Source organism: Oncorhynchus mykiss, chromosome 13 (genome assembly GCF_057628025.1).
Source record: "Oncorhynchus mykiss isolate SJ-2025 chromosome 13, ASM5762802v1, whole genome shotgun sequence".
NCBI classification, from domain to species: Eukaryota; Metazoa; Chordata; class Actinopteri; order Salmoniformes; family Salmonidae; genus Oncorhynchus; species Oncorhynchus mykiss.
Window position 1 is genome coordinate 17,915,003 of NC_143034.1, and position 18,944 is coordinate 17,933,946.

At 48.1% G+C, this 18,944-nt stretch overlaps 1 protein-coding gene across 2 annotated transcripts; it reads left to right on the forward strand.

Annotated features, from left to right (window-relative positions):
- Positions 1–169: 169 nt before the first annotated feature.
- Positions 170–18,451, forward strand: cyth4b (cytohesin 4b). Of its 2 annotated transcripts, XM_090195540.1 has the most exons (13): positions 170–597; positions 4,174–4,256; positions 4,433–4,497; positions 9,319–9,385; positions 12,006–12,124; positions 12,811–12,891; positions 13,077–13,189; positions 13,712–13,860; positions 14,245–14,356; positions 14,633–14,709; positions 16,406–16,477; positions 16,677–16,831; positions 17,397–18,451. In XM_090195540.1, exons 1-13 carry the CDS (start codon positions 579–581, stop codon positions 17,476–17,478), a joined length of 1,194 nt encoding a protein of 397 aa, XP_090051666.1. In that variant the 5' UTR covers positions 170–578; the 3' UTR covers positions 17,479–18,451. The 2 variants fall into 2 exon arrangements, with proteins under 2 accessions (XP_090051666.1, XP_090051667.1); XM_090195541.1 differs by lacking the exons at positions 16,406–16,477; positions 16,677–16,831; positions 17,397–18,451 and adding an exon at positions 15,661–15,819.
- Positions 18,452–18,944: the final 493 nt, after the last annotated feature.

Below are 18,944 nucleotides of genomic sequence, written 5' to 3' on the forward strand. Positions count from 1 at the left end.
ATACATTATAATCATCATCATCTTCATCGTCACTGACTCTTTCAATGAAAATAAGTTGCTCATCTATAAATAACTTTTGGGCCTTGTTGACTGAACTGTAATGGTAATGTAAAAACACTAGAGGGCGTTTTGGTGCCATTTATCAAGGAGGAACCGTTTTCTTTCCCTCAGTCTGTTTTTGGTTAATTCTGTTCAACGTGTCAATAATCACTTCGTGAAAGTCTATTTATACATTACACAAAATACAATAGCCTACTCGTCATTTTGATTATAAAATTTGATTCGTTTTCAAGTAAACACTTTACTGTAAACTGTAACATAAATCTACATTGAGGCAGTTGCTACATCATTGCGGATGTAGCAACTTCTGTTCTGACGACGTTGATTTTCACAAGTAGCCTCGAGCCTATAATGTGACGGGAGAGAGAGGGTGTGTTGCAACAAGATAATCTTGACTGTCACTTTACATTATTGAGCTGTGGAGTTTGCATGGATGACTCATTACTTTGTAATGTTTAAATACCTGTAGGTTATAGGGTCCGTAGGCTACCGAGTTTGACCGTTTCTCCTGTGTGCCAATGACCGATTGCCAAATGGGTAAGTTAACTTTTTAAAATTGTTATTGCATTTCAATTCAGGGTCTAAAATGTTATTCTCACCTGTGAATATAAGCATTGCTACCAAAAGTAATCATAGTGGTAGGCATTATTATCTTGAATTACCCTACCTGTTTTTAACATTATTGTAACAGATTTTCTACAAATTAATATACGTTTTCATGGTCTTGCAAGAGGAACTATGTTCTTTCCTTCCTTTCCACTGACATCCCTCCTGTTTCGAAACACTGTGAAGAATGATCATGACAGAAAGGGGAATGGTAACACCTTGATGAATGAACGACTACTTCGTGCTCAGTTGTCATGACACCTAAAAGGATGGAGGACTTATTGTAGCCCGAGTGACAGTCTGTTTGTGGTATCATACCAAGTCCTTGTCACTCATTGCCATGCTATAGCCATGAGTTGACAAAAGCACAGACATGTCTGGGACCTGGCTTGTTTTATTATGTGTTACATAAATATAGCATCTCCAAACTTCATTTCCTTGAGATACAAAAAAGGTTATTATGTAGCTAAATTGCATTTCTTGTTAAAATGCATTGTAAATTATGACATAAATATGTCGTCCCAAAACTTAATTTGATGGAGTTACACAGATTGTTTTGAAGCTAAATAGTATTTTGGTCACGTCAGTGTGTGAGTTTCAGGTCATATTACAGGCTGTATGAAGGCTGTAGAACAGAGAACTAGTGGTTATCTGTTTAACAGCAGTATAACAGCCCATATCTAACACTAACTAACCAAAACTGCTGCTTGTTGATATTTTTCTTTAACCTCTTAAGTTAGAGCCAACACCCTCCTCTGGTTCGCATGGATGCATGCCTACACACACACACACACGCACGCACGCACGCATGCACGCACACACACAAACACACACGCACGCACGCACGCATGCACACACACACACACGCACGCACGCACGCACGCATGCACGCACACACACAAACACACACACACGCACGCACGCACACACGCACACACACACGCGCACACACACACACACACACACACCCCCCCAACCATGGCTCATGGTTGCCATGCTTGGATGAAGATAAACAACGTGAGTTTGGCTAGAAGCTCTCTGCAGTTGTTTTATATTCCTCCTCCATTACTTTTCACAGCTTCACCAACACATAGAAAACACATGGTGTGTATGGATATCTAGCCTGCTATAACTGAACTGGGTAATATCACATTCACTATCGCATTAACACAGTAGCTCATGCATTTGCATACCACACACAAAGTTAGGAGCCGAGAGCTCATCAGGTAGGAGTATAGACAGACAGTTGTGGCATGAAGGGTTGTGAAAGAGAGAGTGTAAACACAATGTGATGGGATACCTGTGTGCTGTATCTGAATGGCTTGTGGTGATGACCGGTATCGTTCCTATGAACGATACTAGTCATATTCTGGCCTTCTTCCTGTTAATTTGATGCTAAATCTCTCCTGTGGCCGGTTCAGTGGTTTGCCTGTAATGTGCTTTTCATTTGGTTAAGATTATCTTGCAGATGTACGTAACAGGGATCTGTTTTAACTGTAGGTCATCTGATGTACGTAACAGGGATCTGTTTTAACTGTAGGCCATCTGATGTACGTAACAGGGATCTGTTTTAACTGTAGGTCATCTGATGTCAGTAACAGGGATCTGTTTTAACTGTAGGTCATCTGATGTACGTAACAGGGATCTGTTTTAACTGTAGGTCATCTGATGTACGTAACAGGGATCTGTTTTAACTGTAGGCCATCTGATGTACGTAACAGGGATCTGTTTTAACTGTAGGTCATCTGATGTACGTAACAGGGATCTGTTTTAACTGTAGGCCATCTGATGTACGTAACAGGGATCTGTTTTAACTGTAGGCCATCTGATGTACGTAACAGGGATTTGTTTTTAACTGTAGGCCATCTGATGTACGTAACAGGGATCTGTTTTAACTGTAGGCCATCTGATGTACGTAACAGGGATCTGTTTTAACTGTAGGCCATCTGATGTACGTAACAGGGATCTGTTTTAACTGTAGGCCATCTGATGTACGTAACAGGGATCTGTTTTAACTGTAGGCCATCTGATGTACGTAACAGGGATCTGTTTTAACTGTAGGCCATCTGATGTACGTAACAGGGATCTGTTTTAACTGTAGGCCATCTGATGTACGTAACAGGGATCTGTTTTAACTGTAGGCCATCTGATGTACGTAACAGGGATTTGTTTTTAACTGTAGGCCATCTGATGTACGTAACAGGGATCTGTTTTAACTGTAGGCCATCTGATGTACGTAACAGGGATCTGTTTTAACTGTAGGCCATCTGATGTACGTAACAGGGATCTGTTTTAACTGTAGGCCATCTGATGTACGTAACAGGGATCTGTTTTAACTGTAGGCCATCTGATGTACGTAACAGGGATCTGTTTTAACTGTAGGCCATCTGATGTACGTAACAGGGATCTGTTTTAACTGTAGGCCATCTGATGTACGTAACAGGGATCTGTTTTAACTGTAGGCCATCTGATGTACGTAACAGGGATTTGTTTTTAACTGTAGGCCATCTGATGAGATGTTGTGGACTTCTGGTGCTTTTGAACGGATGCTTCTTCCTCTTCCTCCTCCATTGTCCTCCTCTTTTTTGTCATCATCCTCCTCATGTTCTTCTTCTTCTCCTCTTTCTCCTCTTTTTCAATCCACTCTCCTCCCTCTTCCTCCATCTGTTCTCTACTTCTCTTCCTCCATCTCCTTCTCTTCTCCTCTCTCTTCTTTTAGTAATCTCGTTCTCTTCTCCCCTCCTCTTCCTCGATCTCCTTCTCTTCTCCTCTCTCCTCTTTACCATCTCCTTCTCTTCTCCCCTGTCTTCAGATAATAACCCTCCTGTTGTCATGTCTCCACTACAGTGTCTTCAGATAATAACCCTCCTGTTGTCATGTCTCCACTACAGTGTCTTCAGATAATAACCCTCCTGTTGTCATGTCTCCACTACAGTGTCTTCAGATAATAACCCTCCTGTTGTTGTGTCTCCACTACAGTGTCTTCAGATAATAACCCTCCTGTTGTTGTGTCTCCACTACAGTGTCTTCAGATAATAACTCTCCTGTTGTCGTGTCTCCACTACAGTGTCTTCAGATAATAACCCTCCTGTTGTCGTGTCTCCACTACAGTGTCTTCAGATAATAACCCTCCTGTTGTCGTGTCTCCACTACAGTGTCTTCAGATAATAACCCTCCTGTTGTCATGTCTCCACTACAGTGTCTTCAGATAATAACCCTCCTGTTGTCATGTCTCCACTACAGTGTCTTCAGATAATAACCCTCCTGTTGTCATGTCTCCACTACAGTGTCTTCAGATAATAACCCTCCTGTTGTCATGTCTCCACTACAGTGTCTTCAGATAATAACCCTCCTGTTGTCATGTCTCCACTGCAGTGTCTTCAGATAATAACCCTCCTGTTGTCATGTCTCCACTACAGTGTCTTCAGATAATAACCCTCCTGTTGTCAAGTCTCCACTACAGTGTCTTCAGATAATAACTCTCCTGTTGTCATGTCTCCACTACAGTGTCTTCAGATTTCACTGCAGATGAGAGGTTGGAGATTGAGAGCATGAAGATGCATAAGAGAGACCTGCTAGAGGACATCCAGGTAAACACACACACACACACACACACACACACACACACACACACACACACACACACACACACACACACACACACACACACACACACACACACACACACACACACACACATACACACACACACACACACAGAGGTCTATGGTCTATGAATCACCCTTGTCTGAAAATCCTTTTCCAGAAGCTAAAGATGGAGATTGACAAAGTCATGGCGGAAGTTCAAGACTTTGAGTCTACAGAGGAGAAGTGAGTGGTCTTTAATCTTTTATCCTTCCTTAACCATTATCACTGTTCTTCTTTTTAACCATTAGGCTTGTGCATTCCCTATTCATTCCCTATTCATTCCCTATTCATTCCCTATTCATTCCCTATTCCCTATTCACCCCCTATTCATTCCCTATTCACCCCTTATTCATTCCCTATTAATTCCCTATTCATTCCCTATTCACCCCCTATTCATTCCCTATTCACCCCTTATTCATTCCCTATTCATTCCCTATTCACCCCCTATTCATTCCCTATTCACCCCTTATTCATTCCCTATTCATTCCCTATTCATTCCCTATTCACCCCCTATTCATTCCCTATTCACCCCTTATTCATTCCCTATTCATTCCCTATTCATAGCCTGCTCAACCCCTATTCATTCCCTAATCATAGCCTGCTCAACCCCTATTCATTCCCCATTCATAGCCTGCTCAACCTCTATTCATTCCCTATTCACTCCCTATTCATAGCCTGCTCAACCCCTATTCACTCTCTATTCATTCCCTATTCACCCCCTATTCATAGCCTGCTCAACCTCTATTCATTCCCTATTCACTCCCTATTCATAGCCTGCTCAACCCCTATTCACCCTCTATTCATTCCCTATTCACTCCCTATTCATAGCCTGCTCAAACCCTATTCATTCCCTATTCATAGCCTGCTCACCCCCTATTCATAGCCTGCTCAACCTCTATTCATTCTCTATTCACCCCCTATTCATAGCCTGCTCAACCCCTATTCATTCCCTATTCATAGCCTGCTCAACCCCTATTCATTCCCTATTCATAGCCTGCTCAACCCCTATTCATTCCCTATTCATAGCCTGCTCAACCCCTATTCATTCCCTAATCATAGCCTGCTCAACCCCTATTCATTCCCCATTCATAGCCTGCTCAACCTCTATTCATTCCCTATTCATTCCCTATTCATAGCCTGCTCAACCCCTATTCATTCTCTATTCATAGCCTGCTCAACCCCTATTCATAGCCTGCTCAACCCCTATTCATTCCCTATTCATAGCCTGCTCAACCCCTATTCATTCCCTATTCACCCCCAATTCATAGCCTGCTCACCCCTATTCACCCCTTATTCATAGCCTGCTCAACCCCTATTCATTCCCTATTCACCCCCTATTCATAGCCTGCTCAACCCCTATTCATTCCCTATTCATAGCCTGCTCAACCCCTATTCATTCCCTATTCATAGCCTTCTCAACCCCTATTCATTCCCTATTCACCCCCAATTCATAGCCTGCTCACCCCCTATTCATCCCCTAATCAGTCCCTGTTCATTCCTTATCCATACTTTACATGTGTTGTCCTTTATAAACTATGTGGTCATCTTTTATGAATGTATTATTCTTTGCTGATGTAAGGGCGTTCGTCTGTAGGAGGAAGAGAAGCGGACCAAAGCGCAGCGTGGTGGTTATTCATGTTTTAATAACTCAATACACATGAACAAACTAACAAAAACAAGAAATGTGCAAACGCAAAACAGTCCTCTCCTGTGACAAACAAACACAGTGACAGGAACAATCACCCACAAACACACAGTGAAACCCAGGCTACCTAAATATGGTTCCCAATCAGAGACAATGACGAACACCTGCCTCTGATTGAGAACCATATCAGGCCGAACATAGAACTAGACCAAAACATAGAAAAACAAACATAGACTGCCCACCCAACTCACGCCCTGACCATACTAAATAAATACAAAAACAAAGGAAATAGAGGTCAGAACGTGACAGTACCCCCCCCCAAAGGTGCGGACTCCGGCCGCAAAACCTTGACCTATAGGGGAGGGTCTGGGTGGGCGTCTGTCCGCGGTGGCGGCTCTGGCGCGGGACGCGGACCCCACTTCACCATTGTCTTAGTCCGCCTTATTGTCCGCCTCCCTGGCTTACTCACCATGACCACCCCTCTCAATGACCCCACTGGACAGAGGGGCTGCTCGGGACAGAGGGGCAGCTCGGGACAGAGGTGAAGCAGCTGCTCGGGACAGAGGGACAACTGCTCGGGACAAAGGGGCGATAGCAGCTCGGGACAGAGGGGCGATAGCAGCTCGGGACAGAGGGGCGATAGCAGCTCGGGACAGAGGGGCGATAGCAGCTCGGGACAGAGGGACAGCTGCTCGGGACAGAGGGGCAGCTGCTCGGGACAGAGGGGCGGCAGCAGCTTGGGACAGAGGGGCGACAGCTGCTCTGGACAGAGGGGCAGCTGCTCGGGCGGCCCCTGGCTGACTGACGGCACTGGCGGCCCCTGGCTTACTGGCGGCACTGGCGGCCCCTGGCTTACTGGCGGCCCCTGGCTGACTGGCGGCACTGGCGGCCCCTGGCTGACTGGCGGCACTGGCGGCCCCTGGCTGACTGGCGGCACTGGCGGCCCCTGGCTGACTGGCGGCACTGGCGGCCCCTGGCTGACTGGCGGCACTGGCGGCCCCTGGCTGACGGGCGGCACTGGCGGCCCCTGGCAGACGGGCGGCACTGGCGGCCCCTGGCAGACGGGCGGCACTAGCGGCTCCTGGCAGACGGGCGGCACTGGCGGCGCTGGGCAGACGGGCGGCACTGGCGGCGCTGGGCAGACGGGCGGCACTGGCGGCGCTGGGCAGACGGGCGGCGTTGGCGGCGCTGGGCAGACGGGAGGCTCAGCTGGTGCTGGGCAGACGGGAAGCTCAGCTGGCGCTGGGCAGACGGGAAGCTCAGCTGGCGCTGGGCAGACGGGAAGCTCAGCTGGCGCTGGGCAGACGGGAAGCTCAGCTGGCGCTGGGCAGACGGGAAGCTCAGCTGGCGCTGGGCAGACGGGAAGCTCAGCTGGCGCTGGGCAGACGGGAAGCTCCGGCAACGCTGGAGAAACGGAAGGCCCTGGTAGCGCCGGAGAGGCGGGAGACTCCGGCAGCGGCGCCGGACAGGCGGGAGGCTCCGGCAGAGGCGCCGGACAGGCGGGAGGCTCCGGCAGAGGCGCCGGACAGGCGGGAGGCTCCGGCAGAGGCGCCGGACAGGCGGGAGGCTCCGGCAGAGGCGCCGGACAGGCGGGAGGCTCCGGCAGAGGCGCCGGACAGGCGGGAGACTCCGGCAGAGGCGCCGGACAGGCGGGAGACTCCGGCAGAGGCGCCGGACAGGCGGGAGACTCCGGCAGCGGCGCCGGACAGGCGGGAGACTCCGGCAGCGGCGCCGGACAGGCGGGAGGCTCCGGCAGCGGCGCCGGACAGGCGGGAGGCTCCGGCAGCGGCGCCGGACAGGCGGGAGGCTCCGGCAGAGGCGCCGGACAGGCGGGAGGCTCCGGCAGAGGCGCCGGACAGGCGGGAGGCTCCGGCAGAGGCGCCGGACAGGCGGAAGGCTCCGGCAGAGGCGCCGGACAGGCGGGAGGCTCCGGCAGAGGCGCCGGACAGGCGGGAGACTCCGGCAGAGGCGCCGGACAGGCGGGAGACTCCGGCAGAGCTGGAGAGGAGGAAGGCTCTGGTAGCGCCGGAGAGGCGGGAGACTCCGGCAGCGCTGGAGAGGAGGAAGGCTCTGGACGGATGGGCCGGAGAGACAGCCTGGTACGGGGAGCTGCCACCGGAGGGCTGGGGTGTGGAGGTGGTGACGGATAGACCGGGCCGTGCAGGCGCACTGGAGCTCTTGAGCACCGAGCCTGCCCAACCTTACCCGGTTGAATGGTCCCGGTCGCCCTGCCAGTGCGGCGAGGTGGAATAGCCCGCACTGGGCTATGCAGGCGAACCGGGGACACCGTGCGCAAGGCTGGTGCCATGTAAGCCGGCCCAAGGAGACGCACTGGAGACCAGATGCGTAGAGCCGGCTTCATGGCACTTGGCTCGATGCCCACTCTAGCCCGGCCGATACGCGGAGCTGGAATGTACCGCACCGGGCTGTGCACCCGCACTGGGGACACCGTGCGCTCCACAGCATAACACGGTGCCTGCCCGGTCTCTCTAGCCCCCCGGTAACCACAGGAAGTTGGCTCAGGTCTCCTACCTGGCGTAGCCATACTCCCTGTTAGCCCCCCCCCAAGAAATTTTTGGGGCTGACTCCCGGGCTTCCTTGCCAACCGTGTTCCCTCATATCGCCGGCTCCTCTCTCCGGCTGCCTCTGCTCTCCTCGCTGCCTCCACCTGTTCCCATGGAAGGCGATCCTTTCCCGCCAGGATCTCCTCCCATGTGTAGCAACCCTTGCCGTCCAACACATCATCCCAAGTCCATTCCTCCTTGTGCCGCTGTTGCCCGTTACCACGCCGCTTGGTCCTGTCGCGGTGGGTGATTCTGTAAGGGCGTTCGTCTGTAGGAGGAAGAGAAGCGGACCAAAGCGCAGCGTGGTGGTTATTCATGTTTTAATAACTCAATACACATGAACAAACTAACAAAAACAAGAAATGTGCAAACGCAAAACAGTCCTCTCCTGTGACAAACAAACACAGTGACAGGAACAATCACCCACAAACACACAGTGAAACCCAGGCTACCTAAATATGGTTCCCAATCAGAGACAATGACGAACACCTGCCTCTGATTGAGAACCATATCAGGCCGAACATAGAACTAGACCAAAACATAGAAAAACAAACATAGACTGCCCACCCAACTCACGCCCTGACCATACTAAATAAATACAAAAACAAAGGAAATAGAGGTCAGAACGTGACAGCTGATGAATCACTTCTTCACTAGTTGAACATGTCTTATAATTTCCTGTCCTGTAGCTAACAACCCATACAATGAATTACACCGACCTACTTCACTGCATCGTGTTTGTTTACAAGGTCATTTGTTAAGAAGTTATTCTGTTATTGTTTTCTCTCTATGCAGCAAAGTCCTTGAGAAAGGAAAGCAGTTCTCAAGTGGGAAGAAGAAATTCAACATGGACCCTAAAAAGGTGAGTGAACAAATTATCTGTCATCGTGAGAGAGAGAGGGGAGGAGAGTAGCGAGAGCAAACCGCATCCTGTCCCCTCTGTGTGGGGGGAGGAAATGTTGGAGGGGTGTTAGGAGCATGTGAGACCACCTACAAGTAAGTACACACGTACACAGACACACTGAAGCCATGATGACATCATACTTGACCTATGAACCACAGCTCTGTATAGGTAGGTTGTATAGGTGGGTTGTGGCTGGAACAAATTCTGACATTTTTCCTCAATTCCTCAATTTAATACAAGGTTTAGTCTGAGAGAGGGGTACAGTCCACTCATATCACCTTTGAATGTTTGGACACAGGTAAGTGGTGTGTGTGTGTGTGTGTGTGTGTGTGTGTGTGTGTGTGTGTGTGTGTGTGTGTGTGTGTGTGTGTGTGTGTGTGTGTGTGTGTGTGTGCCTGAGCCACCTTCTCAGGTCAAACAGAGGCTCCACTATGGGCTTCCTTTCTGACAGGAAGATGCATCTCTCATAACAGCAGCAATGCCTTGTGCGTGTCTCATCAAGACAACGCACTGTGGTTAAAGTTCAACCACAGCATCATAGTTCATAGCTATGACAACCAACTCACAACATGCATCTGCTGTCACCTGTTACCTTCTATTCTCCTGAACTAGATACAGAGTTAGGTAAACAATACCAGTTATCTGAGTCAGGCAAAGACATTGGTGGATTGTAAGGTGATGTCTGAAGTTAAATCGTGTGTTACTGCTGGTCTGGTGCAAAACCCTATACTTACCACTAGCTCCCTCAAGACTAGGGTTGGTGACCACTGCTCTAGTGGCTAAAGCTATTTACAACCAGTAGATCACCAAGACTAGGGTTGGTGACCACTGCTCTAGTGGCTAAAGCTATTTACAACCAGTAGATCACCAAGACTAGGGTTGGTGACCACTGCTCTAGTGGCTAAAGATATTTACATCCAGTAGCTCTCCAAGACTAGGGTTGGTGACCACTGCTCTAGTGGCTAAAGCTATTTACAACCAGTGGATCACCAGGACTAGGGTTGGTGACCACTGCTCTAGTGGCTAAAGCTATTTACAACCAGTGGATCACCAGGACTAGGGTTGGTGACCACTGCTCTAGTGGCTAAAGCTATTTACATCCAGTAGATCACCAAGACTAGGGTTGGTGACCACTGCTCTAGTGGCTAAAGCTATTTACATCCAGTAGATCACCAGGACTAGGGTTGGTGACCACTGCTCTAGTGGCTAAAGCTATTTACAACCAGTAGATCACCAGGACTAGGGTTGGTGACCACTGCTCTAGTGGCTAAAGCTATTTACATCCAGTAGATCACCAGGACTAGGGTTGGTGACCACTGCTCTAGTGGCTTAAGCTATTTACATCCAGTAGATCACCAGGACTAGGGTTGGTGACCACTGCTCTAGTGGCTAAAGCTATTTACATCCAGTAGATCACCAGGACTAGGGTTGGTGACCACTGCTCTAGTGGCTAAAGCTATTTACAACCAGTGGATCACCAGGACTAGGGTTGGTGACCACTGCTCTAGTGGCTAAAGCTATTTACATCCAGTAGATCACCAGGACTAGGGTTGGTGACCACTGCTCTAGTGGCTAAAGCTATTTACATCCAGTAGATCACCAGGACTAGGGTTGGTGACCACTGCTCTAGTGGCTAAAGATATTTACAACCAGTAGATCACCAGGACTAGGGTTGGTGACCACTTCTCTAGTGGCTAAAGCTATTTACAACCAGTAGATCACCAGGACTAGGGTTGGTGACCACTGCTCTAGTGGCTAAAGCTATTTACAACCAGTAGATCACCAGGACTAGGGTTGGTGACCACTGCTCTAGTGGCTAAAGCTATTTACAACCAGTGGATCACCAGGACTAGGCTTGGTGACCACTGCTCTAGTGGCTAAAGCTATTTACAACCAGTAGATCACCAGGACTAGGGTTGGTGACCACTGCTCTAGTGGCTAAAGCTATTTACATCCAGTAGATCACCAGGACTAGGGTTGGTGACCACTGCTCTAGTGGCTAAAGCTATTTACATCCAGTAGATCACCAGGACTAGGGTTGGTGACCACTGCTCTAGTGGCTAAAGCTATTTACAACCAGTAGATCACCAGGACTAGGGTTGGTGACCACTGCTCTAGTGGCTAAAGATATTTACATCCAGTAGATCACCAGGACTAGGGTTGGTGACCACTGCTCTAGTGGCTAAAGCTATTTACAACAGTTGACTATTGACACAGAATGTAACTTTTCCCCTCAGTTACAGTGCTGATGAGAAAGAGGAAGAGATATTGAGTATTAAGGAATAGTGATTTTTTTTTAAACAGTGCCCTAATTCCGTCTCAAGCTTTTAGGAAGTCTAGTCAAACAGATGGAATCTATGAGCTCATTCTGAAACAAGACAAACAACAGCATTTAACAACCAATCACAGATCGGAAGGCCGGTGTGTGTGTGTGTGTGTGTATGTGTTACTCACTCTTATCACTGTAAAAGCTATATAAAGTGTTATATTTCAAGTGTTTTATAGTATCTGACTGACTGATTGTCTAATTGACTGGGTGATGTATTGGTTAATTGATGTCTGTTTTAAATCATTCTAGGGTATAAACTATCTGGTAGAGAACAAGCTTCTGGAGAGGAACCCTCAGCCAATAGCAGAGTTCCTTTACAAGGAGGAGGGGCTCAATAAGACTGCTATTGGAGACTACCTGGGAGAGAGGTACAGTAGGGACATGGTTATGATGATGATGGTGATGATGGTGATGATGATGATGATGGTGGTGTTGGTGATGATGATGGTGATGATGATGGTGGTGATGATGATGATGGTGATGATGATGGTGGTGATGATGATGGTGGTGGTGATGATGATGGTGATGATGGTGATGATGATGATGATGGTGGTGGTGATGATGATGGTGATGATGGTGGTGGTGGTGATGATGATGGTGGTGATGATGATGGTGGTGGTGATGATAATGGTGATGATGGTGATGATGGTGGTGGTGGTGATGATGATGATGGTGATGATGATGGTGGTGGTGATGATGATGATGGTGATGATGATGATGGTGGTGGTGGTGATGATGATGATGGTGATGATGATGGTGGTGATGATGATGATGGTGATGATGATGGTGGTGATGATGGTGATTATGATGGTGGTGATGATGATGGTGGTGGTGATGATGATGATGGTGATGATGGTGATGATGGTGGTGGTGGTGATGATGATGATGGTGATGATGATGATGGTGGTGATGCAGCGGCGATGGCTGAGGGGAGAGGACAAAGGGGGAGATTTTCGAGGAGTTGGGAGACAGTGATATCATGTCAATAATAATATGATGATAGCTCTTGTAGTTCGTGTCTCTCCGTCTCCTCAGTCTGCTTGTGTCTTTACAGAGAAGACCTCCACCTCCAGACACTGAAAGCCTTTGTGGACCTCCATGAGTTCTCAGACCTCAACCTGGTACAGGCACTGAGGTAGGTTGACGGGCTGTTCATCAACTAACCTTTCAATTCTCAGCTATGTTAAAATGACAGAATACATTTGGTCAAATAACTGTAGATGACTTGGGCTGAAGTTGTAGTCTGAAGGCAGAACACAGGAGCTCTGTGAGCTTGACTGGTCTGAACCCCCTGTCTGAATGTCTGTCTGAATGTCTCAGGCAGTTCCTGTGGAGTTTCCGTCTGCCCGGCGAGGCTCAGAAGATTGACCGCATGATGGAAACCTTCGCCACTCGCTACTGTGACTGTAACGCAGAAGTCTTTCAGTCTACAGGTGTGTGTGTGTGTGTGTGTGTGTGTGTGTGTGTGTGTGTGTGTGTGTGTGTGTGTGTGTGGTGTAACCACTCGCTACTGTGACTGTAACGCTGAAGTCTTTCAGTCTACAGGTGTGTGTGTGTGTGTGTGTGTGTGTGTGTGTGTGTGTGGTGTAACCACTCGCTACTGTGACTGTAACGCTGAAGTCTTTCAGTCTACAGGTGTGTGTGTGTGTGTGTGTGTGTGTGTGTGTGTGTGTGTGTGTGTGTGTGTGTATGTGTGTGTGTGTGTGTGTGTGTGTGTGTGTGTGTGTGTGTGTGGTGTAACCACTCGCTACTGTGACTGCAACACAGACATCTATCAGTATAGAGGTGTGTGTGTGTGTGTGTGTGTGTGTGTGTGTGTGTGTGTGTGTATGTGTGTGTGTGTGTGTGTGTATGTGTGTGTGTGTGTGTGTGTAGATGTACTGTATGTGTTCTCATTTCCATGAAATCACAATTTAAACTGTGTATAATGTCTACATTTCTCTGTGTTCCCTCAGACACCTGTTACATCCTGTCGTTTGCCATCATCATGTTGAACACCAGCCTCCACAACCCCAACGTGAAGGACAAGACCCCTCTAGAGAGATTCATCTCTATGAACAGAGGCATCAACAACGGAGGGGACCTGCCCAATGAGCTGCTCACGGTGAGACACAACATCCAATCAGAGAGGCCACATAGGTCACATCATCAGGAAGTAGTAGTTCATTGACCAATGAGATGTTCATGGTGAGACACAGCAGCCAATCAGAGAGGCCACATAGGTCACATGATCAGGAAGTAGTAGTTGGTTGACCAATGAGATGTGTATGGTGAGACACACCGGCCATTCACAGTGTTCATATAGGTCACATGACCCTGAAGTATTGGGATCGGCCGCTATGTAGCTATGGGGTTTGGTTTGATTGGTTTGAATTCTACCTTGATAGCAGTGGAAAAATGTAGTTGTATAAAACTAAACATAATGTATGTCAAACCAGGAAATGGCCCTTACTTCATCAGCTGGCTTCTCTGCTGTCTCCCTCTTCAGAAACTGTACGACAGCATCAGGAACGAGCCCTTTAAAATCCCAGAGGATGATGGGAACGACCTGACTCACACCTTCTTCAACCCCGACAGGGAGGGATGGCTCCTCAAACTAGGTGAGACACCCAACAACATGGTCATGATATAATTTAGCTGACGTACCTCTTAAATACTGTTGCTCCTTGGGGAGCTCCGCCCTTCACAGATATCCAGAGATGTTATTAGCTGATTTACAACTCACACCTGGAACATTAAAAGCCAGCACCTACCCTTTCCTGTTCGACTCTGTAGTCTAGTGGAGCAAACCAACAGTAGGATGCAGTCTAGGTAGTAAACAGACAAAAGCCGTAGCATATCTACAGTATGTCAGATGTGTGTGTTTGGTTGGTCAGGAGGCAGAGTGAAGACGTGGAAGAGGAGATGGTTCATCCTGACTGACAACTGCCTCTACTACTTTGAGTACACCACTGTAAGTCTCTACTACTTTGAGTACATCACTGTAAGTCTCTACTACTTTGAGTACACCACTGTAAGTCTCTGCTACTTTGAGTACACCACTGTAAGTCTCTGCTACTTTGAGTACACCACTGTAAGTCTCTGCTACTTTGAGTACACCACTGTAAGTCTCTACTACTTTGAGTACACCAATGTAAGTCTCTGCTACTTTGAGTACACCACTGTAAGTCTCTGCTACTTTGAGTACACCACTGTAAGTCTCTGCTACTTTGAGTACACCACTGTAAGTCTCTGCTACTTTGAGTACACCACTGTAAGTCTCTGCTACTTTGAGTACACCACTGTAAGTCTCTGCTACTTTGAGTACACCACTGTAAGTCTCTGCTACTTTGAGTACACCACTGTAAGTCTCTCCTACCTGTCTACTCCTCTATGTCCATCCTTCTCTCCATCTCACTGACCCCTTTCAATACCTCTTCATTCCTCCTTTAAGTTCATCTACATCTCTCATCACCTTCTCCTTCCTTTCTAACTTCCCTATTGATTTTCATGCCTCCATCTCTCTTCCCTGCCCAATGAAAACATTCCTTCTGCATCGGTTATATCCCTCCATCTCTTCCCTGCCCAATGAAAACATTCCCTCTATCTCTTCCCCGCCCAATGAAAACATTCCCTCTATCTCTTCCCCGCCCAATGAAAACATTCGCTCTATCTCTTCCCTGCCCAATGAAAACATTCCCTCCATCTCTTCCCCGCCCAATGAAAACATTCGCTCTATCTCTTCCCTGCCCAATGAAAACATTCCTTCTATCTCTTCCCCGCCCAATGAAAACATTCCCTCTGCATCGGTTATATCCCTCCACACCCCTCCTTCCTTGGTCCCTCCCTCCATCCTCTACTGCAACTCCCTCCACCCATCCCTCCCTCTCTAAACACCTTCCTCTAACCTCATCTCTCTCTACAGGACAAGGAGCCCAGAGACATCATCCCTCCCTCTCTAAACTCCTTCCTCTAACCTCGCCTCTCTCTACAGGACAAGGAGCCCAGAGACATCATCCCTCCCTCTCTAACCTCACCTCTCTCTACAGGACAAGGAGCCCAGAGACATCATCCCTCCCTCTCTAAACACCTTCCTCTAACCTCATCTCTCTCTACAGGACAAGGAGCCCAGAGACATCATCCCTCCCTCACTAAACACCTTCCTCTAACCTCATCTCTCTCGACAGGACAAGGAGCCCAGAGACATCATCCCTCCCTCTCTAAACTCCTTCCTCTAACCTCATCTCTCTCTACAGGACAAGGAGCCCAGAGACATCATCCCTCCCTCTCTAAACAACTTCCTCTAACCTCACCTCTCTCTACAGGACAAGGAGCCCAGAGACATCATCCCTCCCTCTCTAAACACCTTCCTCTATCCTCATCTCTCTCTACAGGACAAGGAGCCCAGAGACATCATCCCTCCCTCTCTAAACTCCTTCCTCTAACCTCATCTCTCTCTACAGGACAAGGAGCCCAGAGACATCATCCCTCCCTCTCTAAACACCTTCCTCTAACCTCACCTTTCTCTACAGGACAAGGAGCCCAGAGACATCATCCCTCCCTCTCTAAACTCCTTCCTCTAACCTCATCTCTCTCTACAGGACAAGGAGCCCAGAGACATCATCCCTCCCTCTCTAAACTCCTTCCTCTAACCTCACCTCTCTCTACAGGACAAGGAGCCCAGAGGCATCATCCCTCTGGAGAACCTGTGTGTGAGAGAGGTGGTGTATGCACGCAAACCGGTAAGAATACAATGCCCTTAGACACTCATCCTTCAGTGTGTGTGTGTGTGTGTGTGTGCGTGTGCATGTGCGTGTGTGTGCACCATGTGCGTGAAAGAGAGAGAGTGAGAGCGGACCAGTAAGAATGCACTACTCACCCTTACTTATCCTTCCGTGTGATTGACTTGATTGCTCCTGTCTGTTTCTCTCTGTTCCTCAGTACTGTCTGGAGCTGTATAACCCCAACAGCAGGGGTCAGAAGATCAAGGCGTGTAAGACAGAGACAGACGGCAGAGTGGTGGAGGGGAAACACCAGTCGTACATGATCTGTGCCGCTACCGCTGAGGAACGAGACACATGGATAGAGAGCATCAGGTACTACGCATGGAAGAACACACTGGTGGGAGGAGCTACAGGAGAATACACACACGCCAGTGGAGGCTGGCGGGAGGAGCTATAGGAGGACGAGCTCATTGTATTGGCTGGAATGGCATATATGGAACGGAGTCAAAGGTGTGGTTCCTATGTGTTTTGGTGTGTTTGATACCGTTCAATTGATTCCATTCCAGCCATTACAATGAGCCCATCCTCCTATAGCTCCTCCCAGTTCCACCACACACACACACACACACACACACACACAGTGACTAGGGTCTCCCGACCAATCAGGAGGCAGACATTCCAGAACGTCGCGATTCAAAACCAAAGTTTGCAGGCAAAACCTTTGCAGTGGTTTTAGTGAAGGTAGTTCGCCACTGGTTAAAAAGAACCTCTGTGGTCTCCATCTTACCAGCTATGATTTAGTATTTGATTTAAGCGGTAGAGCAGTGACCTAGGCAGTACTGTAGTTCCTCTATGTTGCCTAGGCTGGGCTTTTAGAGGCTACACACGCAATCACAACACCATTAACAACTCACCATCCTGATATCTCACGTTACAGAGCCAGCATCACCAAGGACCCCTTCTATGACCTGGTGTCGGTGCGTAAGAAGAAGGTGATCAACCAGGCTCCCCAAGACTGAGACAGGACAGCACCCCCTGTGGGTCAATCACAGTACTGCACCACAGAGGGAGATAGAACCCCTACAGCAAATAGCACAATCAATAGACTTAGGTTCAGGTTCAGTTGAACTGACTAAGCATTGGGAACCTGGACACTTTCAACAGTGAGAATGAGGACCTTCTACCTTAAAAAGGAATTAGAAATGAACTTTTGTCATAATGAGAATTGAGGGATAATTTGTTTTGTTGCAAGAAGAGTTCCTGAGAAGACTGCTGGGGACTGATTTGGACTTTTATCTGGATTAAAAGGGTGGAACTGTGTTCTGTCTGGAAGAGGGACTTCTCATTTTCAACCACCGCCGTGTCAAAGGACTTCCTTCTTACCCTGTGAGATGAAATACTGTCATTGTCAACAGCTGTCAACGTGACCTGTACATACTGTTTGTTGAGGTGGTGACAGAAGCCAAGCCAAGAGAGCGGTTTCTCATGTACATACTGCAGATAGATACGACCTCAAGCATGGCTGATTCCACCTACTGTCCTTGTATGACTCTTTGTCTGTGTCCCAAATGGTGCACAATTCTCTATACAGTGCACTACTTTCCACCAGAGCCTTATGGACCCTGGTCAAAAGTGGTGCACTAAATAGGGAACAGGGTGCCATTTAAGATTCTGTTATAAGACCTCTGTGTCTGGTTTATCATACCTGTTCTATGTACTGGATGTACATCATGCTAATAGATACCACCTTGGTTCGCCTTGGTTCGCTTCGCCAACTGTACCTGGGCGGCAGGTAGCCTAGTGGTTAAGACTATTGGGCCAGTAGCCACAAGGCCGCTGGTTCGAATCCCCGAGCCTCCTAGGTGGAAAACTGTTGATGTGCTCTTGAGCAAGGCACATGACCCATAATGCTCCTGTAGATTGCTCTGGATAAGAGTGTCTGTTAAATGACTGAAATGTATTTGTTTCTGTATGCTAAAACTGTGGAGAGGATCTCTGAGTCGCCTGGTTATTGTATCTGTTCTGTGTCTATAGATGAGACTGTATTGGTTAGAGAGAGAAACCATCACATCTCACCAGGAAGTCAACACAGTATTTATATCACAGAGGTGAATAGAGATAGCACACAAACACACAAACAACTCTTCTGTCACCGTCATGCCACACAAGCACAAACACATACACAACCTGGGAGTACACACACAGAACCTGGGAGTACACATACAGAACCTGGGAGTACATATACACAGAACCTGGGAGTACACATACAGAACCTGGGAGTACACACACAGAACTATTGTCTCTACCATGTTCTTCTATTCATGTTTATTTTTTATCTTGTTCTTTAATTGTTCAATTGATTATTTAATAAATGGCAAACAGAGGCCATTGTGAACATGTCAGATTACTGGGTGGTAGTTGCCTGTAAGCACAGATCTAGGATCAGCTCCCTCTCTCCCAGTCCTATTATCAACCATCAGAGTTA

What these genes read in the sequence shown, in the direction of transcription:
- cyth4b (XM_090195540.1), top strand. An exon ending in ACCTGCTAGAGGACATCCAG is followed by an intron (nt 4,257 to 4,432) that starts GTAAACACACAC and finishes ATCCTTTTCCAG; the next exon opens with AAGCTAAAGATGGAGATTGA. An exon ending in TGGTGTATGCACGCAAACCG is followed by an intron (nt 16,478 to 16,676) that starts GTAAGAATACAA and finishes TCTGTTCCTCAG; the next exon opens with TACTGTCTGGAGCTGTATAA.